This window comes from Hemitrygon akajei, chromosome 2, assembly GCF_048418815.1.
Source record: "Hemitrygon akajei chromosome 2, sHemAka1.3, whole genome shotgun sequence".
Taxonomy (NCBI): domain Eukaryota; kingdom Metazoa; phylum Chordata; class Chondrichthyes; order Myliobatiformes; family Dasyatidae; genus Hemitrygon; species Hemitrygon akajei.
Genome location: NC_133125.1, coordinates 106,098,308 through 106,113,347, shown reverse-complemented (window position 1 = coordinate 106,113,347; position 15,040 = coordinate 106,098,308). Strand labels below are relative to the sequence as shown.

At 41.9% G+C, this 15,040-nt stretch overlaps 1 protein-coding gene across 8 annotated transcripts in view; it reads left to right on the top strand.

Annotated features, from left to right (window-relative positions):
* Positions 1 to 15,040, top strand: part of gli2a (GLI family zinc finger 2a) — a 510,119-nt gene that overhangs the window by 445,915 nt on the left and 49,164 nt on the right. For all 8 annotated transcript variants that reach the window (XM_073026911.1, XM_073026859.1, XM_073026885.1 and 5 more), the window contains 3 exons: positions 598 to 711; positions 7,041 to 7,181; positions 14,724 to 14,873. In XM_073026911.1, coding sequence (XP_072883012.1) covers positions 598 to 711; positions 7,041 to 7,181; positions 14,724 to 14,873 — 405 coding nt within the window. The remainder of the gene's footprint in view (positions 1 to 597; positions 712 to 7,040; positions 7,182 to 14,723; positions 14,874 to 15,040) is intronic.

Genomic DNA, 15,040 nt, shown 5'->3' with positions numbered 1-15,040 from the left:
GTGATAAGAAAAATCCTACCTCTGACATGTCCCTGAGACATTTCTTCACCTATGCAGGTAGACAGTATAAGCTTTGGGTTGAGGGTAAGGCTATGAGGTTGAAGATAGGTTTGTTTTGCAAATAATGCGACTGTGTTTCATCCCCCAGCACTGATGTTTTTTTTTAAATTTGCTGAGTACATCATTAACAACCTTGCCCAGTTTTCTTTGTGTCTTTGAAAGCAGATATCTTTTCTGAGCCTATCAGTTCCTTATAAAGCCAAAAGAAAGCTGTTGAAGGAACTCATGGTTCAGTCAGGCATCTAAGTGGGCAGAAGGATGGTTGCATTTTGGGTCGAGACCTTGCATCAGTTCCTTATGAGGAATGGATAACGATAAAGAAGTTAAGTGAAAAATTGTTAGTGAATATACGTAATTTTCTTCGGTCACAGGCTCGAAGTGCACAATTTGGTAGAATATACATGATTTGATTTTATCTTCTGTAGGACCCATTTCAAATGCTGAGATCAGTATCAGACTTTTTGCAGATGTGACCACGGATAAATTTCTTGTGATGTACATTGAAGCCTTTGACATGGCCTGCTGTTTATTCTGCAGAGCAAGCTGAGTGGAGAGTCTGCTGTGAGCAGCACCGTGGACCCCCTGATCAACAAACGCACCAAAGTTAAAAGTGAAGTGGAAGGCCCACGGACTGTCTCTCCCATCACTGAGGTGAGCAAGTAATGAGGTGGATGAGATGTGTGTTACCTCCACCCAGTGAAACCTTAATCCAGATAAACTGATTAATCAAGTTATGCAAGAACAGCCAACCCAACTGGAATACAAAGAGCTTAATGCTCCACAATGGCCATCTCCCACATTTCTTCATCTAATGCCATCAAAAGATACTTTTTGGTATTATTTCTCTTTAATACACATATCCCATTTACCCCAAATAATCCTTGTGGTAGGATATCTCTACCTGGCTAAAACACGTTGTACAGAATTTCCATAAGTCCGTAGGACCATAAGACATAAGAGCAGGATTAAGCCATTCAGCAACTAGAGTCTTCTCTGCCATTCTATCTTGGCTGAATTATTATCCCCCTCAACCCCATAACCTTCCATGTCCTTACTAATAAAGAATCTATCAACTTCCAGTTAAGCACACCCAGTGCTTAGCCTCCACAGCCAATGGCATGAATTCCACAGATTCAGCACCCTCTGGCTAAAGAAATTCCTTCTCATCTCCGTACTAAAGGGATATCCTTCTATTTGGAGGCTATGCCCTCTGGCCCTCGACTTCCCCCACTAAAGAAACATCTCCCATGTCCATTCTATTCTGGCCTTTCAATATTCGAGAGGTTTCAATGAAATCCCTCTCTTTCTTCCAATTAATTGGTTTCATTGAGATACCCCATCGTTTCCTGTAGGATTTATTGGTGACAGTTTGTATTTACAGTCCCTGATTCTGGTTTCCCACACAAATGTTAACTCATTTCACATGTAGAAACCCCGTCTGTCACACAGTCTTCTCTGTTCTCAGGAAGGGAATTCCCAGCCTGTGTAGCTTTTCCTGTTTCATTAGATCTTTTAGTCTCTCCTTTTGTTATTCCAAACTTTTACTAATGCCTCTATTCTCAAACTAAGAGGTACAATATTTTGTTCTTTCTCTCGGTTTCCCATTTGCAGATTTTGGGAATCACTGGTAATGTCAGGTTTTATTATGTACCATGTGGTTGATAACACAACTGGCTAACCGATTCAAAATAAATGTATTATCAAAATAGGTGTATGTCACCATATGCTACCCTGAAATTCATTTTCTCGCAGGTATTCACAGTAGAACAATGAAACACAATAGAATCAATGTAAAAGTACACAAAGACTGACGAACAACCAATGTGCAAAAGAAGACAAATTGTGCAAATACAAAAAGACTAAAATACTAATTAATAACAAAAGTAAATAGTAAAAAGTGCACTTGGCTATGCCTGTACTTCAGGTTTTATCAGCTTGAGCTACAATATTAATGTAAATAGAGTAACACTGCCTAGGACAGAAGGAGGAAGAAGAATAACATACATTAAAAATCTACACAACAGTCAGATAAAACTTCTGAGGATATACATTCATCAACAAGAAAAGGATTTAATACTCCATGTGAACATATGCCATTCTGATAGGAAGCACACACCACTAAACTTAAATGAGAGCACAACCCTGAAAAATGAAGAAATGATCACTACAGAAGAAAAGCTAACCAATGGAAGAGCATGACTCTCCATGGAAAACATCCCCATGATGTGAGCAGACTAGATGTCAACAAGAAAGTCTCGAGCACCTGGCTCAGAGTTGGAGACCCCCTCTCAGAAACAGAAGGGTTCCTTGGCAATACTGGACCAGGTGGTTAACACACACAAAAAAAGTCAAAAATACATAATAAAAGACCAATAAATTCAAGATGATAAATGGAGAAAATGTCAAGATAAACTGGAAACAATCCAACACATTGCAGGATCCTGTGGCAGTTTAACTCAATCTGTTTACTGACACAGGCACAATCAAGTGGTAAATATCATTCACCAAAATCTTGCTTTAAAATACAAACTCATAAAAGAAATCGCAACTCACTATAAGTACAAGCCTGATATAGTTTTAGAGTCAGATTTGTATAAATTATATTACGACTCGTCTGCTATTACAGATAGGGCAATCCATAATAACCATCTGGATGTATAATACAGGATAAACAAGCAAGAATAGCTTACTTAATAGATATAGCCATTCACATAACTTATAGAAATCAATGTGATAAACACCAGAAAAATGCTGAAATAAGAGAGGAATTTGAAAGATTTTGGAAAATGAACAGAATATTCATTGTCGGAATAGTAAGATCTGCAACTGTTTTTTTATGTAAATCTCCAGAAAGCCGCAATGCTAAACACTACTAGAATAGTTTGGAAGTTCCTAGCAATTGGCAAATGAGTCTGCTTGGCTATGCCTGTAACTAAGGTTTTCCCAGCTTGAGCTGAGAGAAAAAAATAATATTAACAGCTAAATAAATAAATAAATTTGAGAATGTGATTTGTTGAGTATTTGAAAGTGACCCATAGGTTGTGCAATCACTTCTATGTTGATCTGCGTGAAGTTAACAACGACGATTCAGGGGCCTGATAGTTGAAGGTGTGGGACCTAAGGTTCCTGTACCCCCTTCCAATTGTCAGCGGTGAAAAGAGAGCAAGGCCTGGATAGGGAATGGCCTGGACTGCCAAACCTGTGCAAACTCCTGAGAACGTAGAGGCACTGCTGTGCATTTTTTGAAATGATACTTACATGCTGGTGCCAGGTCAAGTTCAGAAAGCACACTGAAATTTAGAAAGCAGTTAACACTTTCCTCTGGGCATGGAGTTATATTCAGTCTAAGCTAGCTGATGAATCCAGGTTTTCTTTTCTGAAGTTTCTTAGGTCAGCCCAGCATTTGCTTTCTCACTCTACTGACACCAGTTTATTATAGTTTCTCTAATGTACTTTGCCTTCTCCATAGTGATTTGTGATCATAACTGGATTATTAGTCCTGCTGAAGAGTCTTGACCCAAAACGGCCATTTCCCCCTACAGACACTGCCTGACCTGCTGAGTTCCTCCAGCTTCTTTTATGTTACCTATTAGTCTAACTCTCGGGTCTATTAATCTGTTAAGCTACCCAATGCACCACTGCAACACACTGCATTGCCTGTCTTCAAGCTTTACACACTTATAAAGGAGCATTGCTCATTGCAGGTAAATTTGACGCGGCTGTGCTAATCCTCATAGTGCAAGTGCTCAATCAGAACAGAAACTGAGTCACATGTCATGTGTGAATGTTTGCCCTGAGATCAGTACCTTATATTGTACTGAGGATCAGGGACTCCAATAGCCACACAGCATGTCACAAACCCCAGGCCCAGTCGGGCTCTCTACAACTTCCAGTGCAATGCATCCCCTGTTCACTAAATAATTAACCACTATTACATTTTTAAAAAGAAAAAAATGTGTAGAATTAAAGGGCCATTTTAACACTGTTGTGAAAAAAAATATCCTGAACGGAAGTTAGTCACAGTTCCGGAAAAACCTTTGCCAAGTCCAGTGAATGTAAATCAGACTCCTCACCCCTATTGTGCTTTAATGCACCTGTTCGGCAAGTAAAGTGCGTTAAATTAGATCCCAGCACTGGTCCCTGTTTCATGGGATTTTTCATTTCATGTCCTGATGGAGGAGAATTCTCCGCAAGAAAGAGCTAATGTCGTCGCTGGTATTAGCAATTTCAGAATGAATCTAAATCCTAGGCACTGCCGTGCTTGGAGGTGCACACTGTGTTGGAGTAATTAATGGGTTACCTCCTCAGTGTTATAAAGTGCAGCAGTGCAGTCTCTCTGCCACTGGTCAAAGACACAAGAACTTGATACAGTGAAGCCTTTAGTTCCCAGTCTCCCTTCTACCCTGATGAAGCAAGAGCAATTTATCTCCTTTTCTTTTCAAACCATTTTTTATCGTAACTCTTAAACTACAAGAAGTGTCCCTGCACTACATTTTAATGAAATATACAATACCTTGCTGTCAGTGGCACAACGCAGGCTTTGACTAATTCCTTGTTCTGCTTTAGTCCAGAGGCAGCCTCAGTCAGGTTTTGGAATGATACATGGGGACAGCTCTGTTTATAATCATCTGGGGCCGGGAAAATTGATGAAGATAGCATATCGGAGAAAGATAAACATGCTGTAGTCAGCACGTTCGGGGCAGGAGCCACATCTCACGAGTTTTAAGTTTGGAGCACGTCGACAGCAGTAAGCACATGACCTAAAAGCATCTCCAGCTGTGATGTGGGCAGACGCTAATGAGACAATTTTTAAAAAAAACACACCATTGGCATCTGAAAGGCATTAATATCTTATTGGTAATATGCCTTCATTAGCTCAAACAAATTGCAAGTGTGCTCATGGCTTCCCATTTCATTCAGAGGGCTCTTTGTTCCTGTGAAGTCGGGAGTAGTTCAAGTCGTCTTCTGTCATTGGCTAAATGTGAATGCACTTCAGACTCTTTTTGGGCAGAACCTGGGCTGTGGTGACCTATAGCAGATACTGTATTTGTCTATTGAGTGCTTAATCCTGTCAGTGCCTAAGATATGTAAATACAGTTGCCTATAGTATTTTAGACAACGGGATTGTTGAGTATCGAACTCCAAGGTTTAGCCTTTGAAGAATATATTTCTAAAGGGGAATCTGTAGATAATAATGCTTCCGTGTACCTTTCCCATTAATCCTTGTGAGTCGGTTGATACTGCCGCAATAGTGTGGGTGAGGAAAGAATGGAAGACCATGTTCAGGCAAATGGGATTGGGTCAGCACAGATCTGATAGGCCAAAGGGCCTGTTCCTGTGCCATGATTTGTAAGAAACCACACTGCATCTTCTAAATGGTGCAGACTACAGCCATTGTGTTCTTGCGATGGAGGATCCAGTGTGCGGATGGATCATGAGCCCTGATATTTTATTCAGTGATAAAGCATGGAGTGGGCTCTTTGGGCCCTTCGAGCCACCAGCGACAGCCCCAGTTTATCCCCAAAGTATTCATGGGACAGCTTTCAACTGACCCAGTACGACTTTGGATTGTGGAGGAAACCGGAGCACTCAGGGAAATCCCAGGCATTCCAAGGGGAGGCCCTATAAACTCGTTACAGAGGACATCGGGAAGGCGGGAAGGAACTCCAAACTCTGATGGTCCGAGCTGTAATAGCATCGCACTAACAGGTGTGCTACCATGGGCCCTGATGGGAAAGTCTTGGCCTGAAGCGTTAACTTTTTATTTCCCTGCATAGATCTTCCAGCGCTTTGTGTGTTACTCTACGAGTTTATTCCAGGGGTGGTAGCGAGCTTCTTCAATACGACTGGGACTCATCTGGGCAACTGAACAGTATTGCATCACACTCCTCATTCTAAAATCTGAGCTGTAACTTTCAGTTTTGGCTGAAATTGCAACTAGTAAAGGGTTTAGGTTTCATTCCTGTAATTTGGAAAGGATATTCCTGATCTCATTTGGTTGGCAGGGAATGGGAAGAGAAAGGGAAAATGAGAAATCTCCCAGGAGAAGATCAAAGCCTGAAACTGAGCCGCATTGACATTGTGAACACTGTCACACAGACGACTGCCTTTCAACATATGGCCCTCTCAGATGGGGAAAGGTGTCCAGTCAGGAGTGGATCTAAAGAGATTTGCCATAGGAATGCCAAAAAGAGGAATTGCCACATGGGAAATTGTATAATATCAATAATGTCTAAAAATATACCTGGTAGAAGATGGGGATAATTGGGTTCGTTTGAAGTTGTGATGGATAAGTAAGTTTGCAAAGGAAATTAATTCAAGCATTGGATGGACCTTGAATGGAAATCCTGCAAAATGTAATGGATGTAGCCCAGTCCATCACATGTAAATCCCTCCCCACCATTGAGCACATCTACATGAAGCATTGTCACAGACAAGCACTGTCCATCATCCAGGCCATGCTCTCTTCTCACTGCTGCCATCAGAAAAAAGGGGCAGGAGCCTCAGGACTCACACCACTGGGTTCAGGAACAGTTATTACTCCTGAGCCATCAGGCTTTTGAACCCAGAGGGGATAATTACACTTGCCCCAGCATTGTTCCCATAACCTATGGACTCATTTCATGTTCTCATATTTATTGCTTATTTATTATTATAATTTCTTTCTTTTTGTATATGCACAGTTTTGTTGTCTTTTGTGCACTGGTTAGACGCCCAAGTTGGCGTGGTCTTTCATTGATTCTATTATGCCTAATATTCTTTTTTTAGATTTATTGAGTTTGCCTGCAAGCAGATGCATCTCAGATTTGTATAAAGTGACATATATGTACTTTGATAATAAATTTACTTTGAGCTTTGAAATATATTCATCAGAACATGGGAAGGCTTAAAGAACACAAGATTTGTTAAAAACACTGTTGAATTCAGCATAACATCTTTAATTTGTTCACTTCTTTTCCATTATCCGTGCAATTACTCAGGACCGTCTGGCAGGGCTGACTGAGGCGAAGGATGATTTGGATAAAGATGACTGTAAACAGGAGCCCGAAGTCATTTATGAGACGGTGTGTCACTGGGAAGGCTGCAGCAAGGAGTATGACACTCAGGAGCAACTGGTGCATGTGAGTAGGACCAGAGCTGGAAACTGAGCACAAAGGCATGATGCTTTGGTGGTAGCTGTGGGCGTAGTGACATTTCACAAAAGGGGATTCATTGGCCTTAATGCAACTGGCTGTCCCTATTTTCAGATTCAATATTTATTAGTAACATAGGTTGCTGCAGCGTGAATTTGGCATGTTGTATTATCTGAGAATGAAGGATGGAGAAAGATTCTGCATTCATATAGCACCTTACACAACCGTGGAGCATCCCAAAGCTCTTTACATGCACACCAGTACTCTGCAAACATGATGGTGCCTATAACGTAGAGTAAACGACCGCAGCCTGTCTCTGGAGGCAAGATCCAACCAAAGAGCAATAAGATACTGAACGGTCATGTGTGATTAACATAATACTGATACAGTGCTGCTGACCCGGGCTCAATTCTGCTACTGTCCGTAAGAAGTTTGTACATTCTACCTGGGACCACATGGGTTTCCTCTGGAAGCTCCAGTTTCCTCCCACGTTCCAAAGACAGATGGGTTGGTGGTAGGTTCATTGGTTAAATGGGTGTTACTGGGCAGAGCAGCCTCATTGGGCCAGAAGGGCCTTTTACCGTTCTATATCTCTAAAGAAAAAAATCGATAAATGAATCAGATAATCTACTTTGCTGATGTTTGAGAATTGGTTTGAGTTCCTTCATTGCTTTTATTTACAAAGAGCAGTGTTGATCACTGAGGGCAAGTGGGACCTTAGTTTCCCATCACATTAGCACCTCTGTACAGACCCAGTACTACAGTGAAACACCAGCCAAATTCTGGAGAGGAGCTTTGAATCTAAAACACAAGTGTGCTGCCTCTAATACAAGATCAACTTCTTGGCTTGAATTCCCCAACTACCTTTGGCAGCAATTTGCCTGACTTTAATTCCACATGGGAGCCAAGAGAATTCTGCTTTGTTTCATTCGGGAAATTACAATTAGTAGAGATGAGGCTTTTGCCGGTAAAATTCCAGAATTTTGGAAGAGCAAACATCTGGTTTCTACAACTCTACGATCATGCCCCTTGAGAGAGGGTCAGAGAGCAGATGTCTTCTTCCCACGCCTCCACCCCACGCCCAGGCACGAGGGAACGTGAAGGAACAGACACCTCTAAATTTACAATGAACAGTCACAGGGATCATAGACCAATAGGGACTGGACACAGATTGTTTTCATTTCGTTCACCGTTCCTCCACCCACAAGATTAATTAGCCCACCATAACAGCAGGGAAAAGAGAGTATGGTGTTGCAGACTTTTCCTAACGAGAAACTGACCATTCAGCCAATAGATGTAAATGACCTCTTTCTGGCTATGAAAGTCTGTAATATCCATTTGATCCCAAATACTCATTACTGTTTCAGAGAGTTAATTTGTGACATGGCCTCTCCCACCCTCTAGTGTTAGGCAAACATTTAACACTACTGCTCAAATAACATGAACTGCTGTTTTGTATACAAGTTACTTAACCCTTGAGAAAACATTCAACATTATGTCAAGCATACGCTAAGGGACATATCAAGAATTTTCATAAGACCATTAGACATAGGAACAGAATTAGACCATTCAGCCCATTGAGTCTGCTCTGCCATTTGATCATGGCTAATTTATTTCCCCCCTCAACCCCACTCTCCTATCTTCTCCCCATAACATTTCACCACTTGACTAATCAAGAACCTATCAAACTCTGCTATAAATATACTCAATGACTTTGCCTCCACCTTATGTGGCAATGATTTTCACTGATTCTCCACCCTCTGGCTGAAAAAATTCCTCCTTATCTTTGTACCAAAGGGACCTGATATTTTGAGGCTGTGCCCTCTAGTTCCAGAATCTCCCACTATTAGGAACATCCATTCAATATTCAGTAGTTTTCAATGAAATCCTCCCTCATTCTTTTAAATTCCACCAAGTACAGGACTAGAGCAATCAAATGCTCACCCTTTCATTCCTGGGATCATTCTCGTGAACCAATTCTGGACCCTCTTCAATGCCAGCACATCCTTTTCCACATTTGACGTGCTTCCTTCAATGCAATTTATAGACTTAAAAGCACGTCTCAAAGCAAAACACTGTAAAGACCATACAAGTCCATCCAGTGTGGGTATTGTTAATGCTCCAGGCATGTCTCCCTTCACCTTGTGTTATCTTCCCCCTTATCAACACATCTGAATTTATTTTGTTGCCTTTATTTTACATTCTTCTTGAGGCACAAGTAATATTTTCCTTTATCTGTCCACGTGACATTTAATTGCATGTCCTTAAAATTCCCTGTGACATGGGGCTTCTTTTGAAACAGAGGTTTTGATATATTGGAGGTGGTTTTGTATTTAAGGACTCAAGGTAGGGACTTTCCCAGTCAACGTAAGCATCCCTCTGTTGACTTTATCAACTCCTTTCAATATTTTGTAGTCCTCTGACTGCACACTGCAGACCACTGTCTCAGCTTGCCTTCACTTTTTTAGTCTACAGATGGTCTGAATTCTTCTCAATGCTGAACTGAAGAAAAGTTGCTCTCTTTTATGATTAAAATTGGCCGGTTTCTTCGGCTAGAATTTTATTTGCCGCAAATTAAACTCTGTGTGGCTGCCCTGACTTCTTGCCGCCATGAAATTGGAGACTCAGTCAGGAAAAACAAACCTTGCAAAGCTGCCTTTGGCAGTGATATGAACAAGCTGCTGGGCAGCCAGGTTTTACCAAAAGCTTCATTTGAGAAACTCTGCAAACTTCTGCAGTACTTTTTCACCCATGCAAAATCAGTTGACCCAGTTATGTACAGTAATTGCTCCAAGGAAGGATAGTAGCATCTTACTGGATGATTGCACATGCACCATGACCTCTGATGTTAATAAGGCATTGCTCATGACTTTTTCTGCAGCAGGGAAGCAATCTAGTGGCAGTTTTAATTTCAACAACACGACACCCTTCTGTCTGTCTCCAGTGTAAATGATCAGCTGACCTGAAAGCACAAGAAATCCAAAAAATGCAGGAGCAGCGCAAAGCACGAGCTTTCACACAACATTTCCATCTTACAAGGCCAAGTACGTTCCAGGCTAGTGGTGTAGTGGCATCAGCACTGGACTTTGGGGCGAGAGGTTCCCAAGTTCGAATCCAGCCGGCTCCTGTTAAGCCGGTGTTCTTCTTAAAAAAAAAGTAACTTGCCTAGTACACGATTTCCCAATACGTCAGAAGGAAATCGTCTGCTACCTGGAAATAATTCCGGATGCGGATACCTACATTCCAGGCAAGGAAAGCACTTTCACTACACAGTTTTCTTCATTTCACTCAGCCAGACCTCTAATCCTAAATCAATCTAGCTGATCATTTTACACTATTATCTGGTCTCCCGAGCTCTTCCCACAGACCTGCTGTTAGAAACGTGTAACACAGCATATTGGGCTTCCAGCCACTACATGTGGATTCAACTGAGCAGAGGCAAGTTCCTTTATTCTACCCAACCTAACCACCCACCCCACCCCCCACAACTGTCTCTGCAATTGAACATTTACTTCTTTATGTCTTGGTTATGCAGTACAGTCTTAGAGCTGAAACATTAACCCCTTTTCTTTCTACCGTTGCTGAGTATCTCCAGCATTTTCCTTCATTACAGAAGGTTGTCATTGTTTCTGGGAGTTCGCCCCCTGTAAATTCCTGCCATATTACATAATTGGCTGCAAAACTCTGTGTCCAAAAATCCACCTTTGAAAGCTTGTCTTTCAATCGCAGAACTTCATTTATTTATTTATTGAGATAGAGCGTAGATTAGGCCCTTCTGGCTCTTTGAGCTGCACTGCCCAGCATTCCCCCGATTTAACCCTAGCCTTATCACGGGACAATTTACAATGACCAATTAACCTACCAACCGGTACGTCTTTGGACTGTGGGAGGAAACTGGAGCACCCGGAGGGAAACCCACACAGTCACGGGGAGAACATACAAACTCCTTACAGGCCGTGGCGGGAACTGAACCTGAGTCACCTGTACTGTAAGGCGTGTGCTAACCACTTGTGTTCTGTGTTGTTCTGCCACGTACTATGAGCACGCCATGTTGATGCCAGAACATGTGGCAACGCTTAGAGCTGCCCCCAGCATGTTGTATATTAATGCTAATAACATATTTCACTGCATGTTCCAATACATATGCAATAAATAAATCTTAATCTGGATCACAAAGCCAAGGTAATACCTACTGAAGTGTAAACACTGTTGTACTGCACCGGTCGGCCAACAAGCTTTCAGTAAAAGATTAATTACTATCAAACGTTCAGTGCTGGTCAGGTACCTTAAATATGTCCACACTTTAACATGGAGGTGAGAATATAGGATATAGGATCTTGCACCACTGAACTGTGATAAACTACTGAAATAGTCCAGAATTCTGCATAGTAATCAAATGACAAGGATTCAAATCGTACTATGCCCATTAGGAAATTTAAGCTCAAATAAGTAAATAAATTAGGAGTCGGAGAAATACAGCACAGAACCAGACCCTTCATCCATCTAGTCCTTAGAGTTTAAAAAAAAGTTAGTAGCCATGGGTTGTTGTAAAACCCACTGGGTTCACTGATGTACTTCTTTGGAGAAACTTTGCTGGCATTTCCTGATCACAGAAATGCATTTGATTGCCAAAGAGGCAATGGGAACTCATTCAGTCCTAACATGATAACTGAAGCTGGCTCACTGTCTTCTCCCCAAGTTCAAGTTCAATTACTGTTCAGCCGTACATGAATATAGCAAGATGAAACAGCCAAGGTGCAAAACACACTGCCTACAGCACACAGCACAAATAGCAGATATATGATTACAATTACAGGGAAAAACGTACAGTTACAAAGATAGCCCAAGTCCCTGAGTGGCAATGTTGTAGATTTATGGTAATTTGTCCCGGTCCAGCTGAAGGGCAGCAAGTGATGGGCTACAAATACTGCACAGATTGTCAGCCTTTTGTTTGGATCTTCAGCCTCGGTCTTCTGCCTCTGTAAAGATGACGCTCAGCTGATACTTCGGACAGCCAGGGGTGACTGATGGGGGGAAGGTTTATGAAAGGCACAATAATCTAATGCAGGGGTTCCCAACATGGGCTCCACAGACCCCTTCCTTAATGGTACTGGTCCATGGCATAAAAAAGGTTGGGAACCCCTACTCTTATGCAATCAGAAGACTATCAGCTTTGACATGCCCAAGCAATCTTGGATCCCTTCTCCAATTCCAACCCTTATTCTCATGTGATGATTAATCCCAGTCTAGCATCCAATTGGACAAATTAAAGGGAAATTAATCTAAATTGCATCTGCTTGGCGTAAGTCAATTGTTTACATATTGTTTAGACAGAAAGTGGAGACAGATGTGAAAGGAAAAGTAATGGGGGGGATATTTGAGGAAAAGCTAAGGTTTGTGTGGGTGGGAATGAGAAGATTTATCTTCTTACAATGCAAAAGCAGCAGAAAAATTATGATCTGTAATTAATGGCCACCATTCCCAGGACCCATATTCATCATAGGCCCCTTTTTTCTCTGCCAAAGGCTTAAGCTGTTGACAGCAGGTGCATTTTATTGTGGAGTTCGGCTAATAGATGACATGCCTTCATTCGGCCTAGTTGTTTTCTAAAGACCAGCGTCTGCTTGAATGCCGCAGATGTAGTGAAGCAAAGCAAAGCAGCATGTGTTTCCCATTACCGACTTGTGTGTCAGTCTGCTGGGAAGCGAGGCGTTCGCCTGCAGAGACTTTCAAGCTTTTGCCAGGACCACACTCCTTCAGTGCAGAGCGCTCACTGCTGCGAGATTTCCGCCCGCCCCTTCTTTCTCCTCAAGTGCCACCCCTCACCTGATGAGAGCTCATCAACATGAATAAAACTAATACAGATGTGCTTTGGATTTGTCCTAGCCGTTTTGCATTCCTGTGTAAAAAGAAATCTAAAAATACTGTAAGTGAGACAACCGCTGTGGGACAAGAAACAGAGTCAGTACTGCAGGATGAAGATCCTTCTGAGCATTTCCAGCGTTTTCTGCTTTTATTTCGGTTTCCCAGCGTCTGCAACGATCTGATTTGTACACCAGGTGATCTGTTGCTTCAGTTTTTGCCCAGTACCGTTCAGAACTAGGCTGCAAGTAATAACTAGGTTAAGGAGAAAAGGAGTAAAACGATTGTATTGGTTACTGCAGGGAGTGGATACGCAGCGGCAGAATTACTGGATTAACATTCAGACGCCCTGACTATTGCTTGGAGACATGACAAATGGGGAACCTACCTTAAAGTAATAAAAAAAATCTGTATTAAAAATTTAATAATTAAAACTACAGAACTGTGGTTAAAAATCTTATTTACTCATATTCACCCAGTAAGGAAATCTGCCACCTTACTTGGCGTGATGTCAGTATGATTGGCTGTTGTGAAGTGGCCTAGAGCTGACTGAGTTCAGGGAAAGTTTAGGATAGGCAATTAGCAATGGAGTTGCCAGCAACAGTCACATTCCATGAAAAAGTAAAATTAAAAACTGCTGGCCTTTGTTCTTTAAACATGAGAGAAACCGCATTTCATACAACCTTGTCTTTGAAAGGCTTATAGGAGGTTGAGCCACTGAGATCCCTATCACACTTGAAGCTAATTGCAAACATTAAGATCTTTCCTCCTGAATCCGGAGTTGATTTGGTAATAGGAGGCTGATGATGGAAGGATCTTTTCTGGCCGGAGGCTTTTGACCAGTGGCGCACTGCAGGGATCAGTGCTGGCATGGTAGCGTAATGGTTAGCGCGATGCTATTACAGCTGATGTTTAGTCCCGGCATCCTCTGTAAGGAGTCTCTGTATGTTCTCCCTGTAGGATGCATGGGTTTTCTTTGGGTCCTCCAGTTTCCTCCCACAGTCCAAAGATATACTGGGTGGGTTAATTAGTCATTGTAAGTTGTTCCTTGATTAGACTCAGGTCCTGTCAGGTTGCTGGGCAGTGTGGCTCAAATGACCGGAAGAGCTTATTCCATGCTGTATTTGAATAAACAATCAATAACTTTTGTGAGATACAAATAAAATTGATTATAGGTTGTTGGTACAACTCATCATAAACAGCTTAGATCATAGAATCATAGAATTCCTACAGCAGGAAAGGAGGCCATTTAGCCCATCAATTCTAATCTTGGTTTCTCCGCGTCATTCCCATCCCCCTAATCTTCTTACATCAGTATGTACCTAACCTTTTTTTGAATGTATGGTCTTGTTTGCACTGTTTGGCCATGGAAGGAAGATATTGCCAAACCTGATCCATTCGCCAAATAAGGCCAACATAGGCAGATTCAAAGCCTTTGGTGGTGTGAATTTTAATTTTCTTTAGTGGATGAAAAGATGATACTAAACCATATTACTGACTTCATTCAACAAATCAATTAACCTAATTGTTTTGATGATGAAAGGTTATATGGTATGACAATGCCTTAATACAATTACAAGATGAATTGTCATTGAGCCTACTTCTGACCGTATATTAAACAGGATTTCTTGTTCTTCTTGCTGAAACCTCTGCCTGTTTCCTTTTCAGCACATTAACAACGAGCACATCCATGGGGAGAAGAAGGAGTTTGTTTGTCGGTGGCGGGACTGCTCCCGCGAGCAGAAGCCGTTCAAGGCGCAGTACATGCTGGTGGTGCATATGAGGCGGCACACCGGGGAGAAACCACACAAATGCACTGTAAGTTATCAGCTGGCCTTCTGAGGTGGGCAGAATGGGGGTGGGGGGGCCTGACGCTGAGGAAGCCTCAATGAGTCAAGTACGTCGCGAGAACTTAGGGAGGAAAATATAACGGAGACAATCATACTGGCAAAAAGGAGGAGAATGTCTCACAACTGATTGTTGAT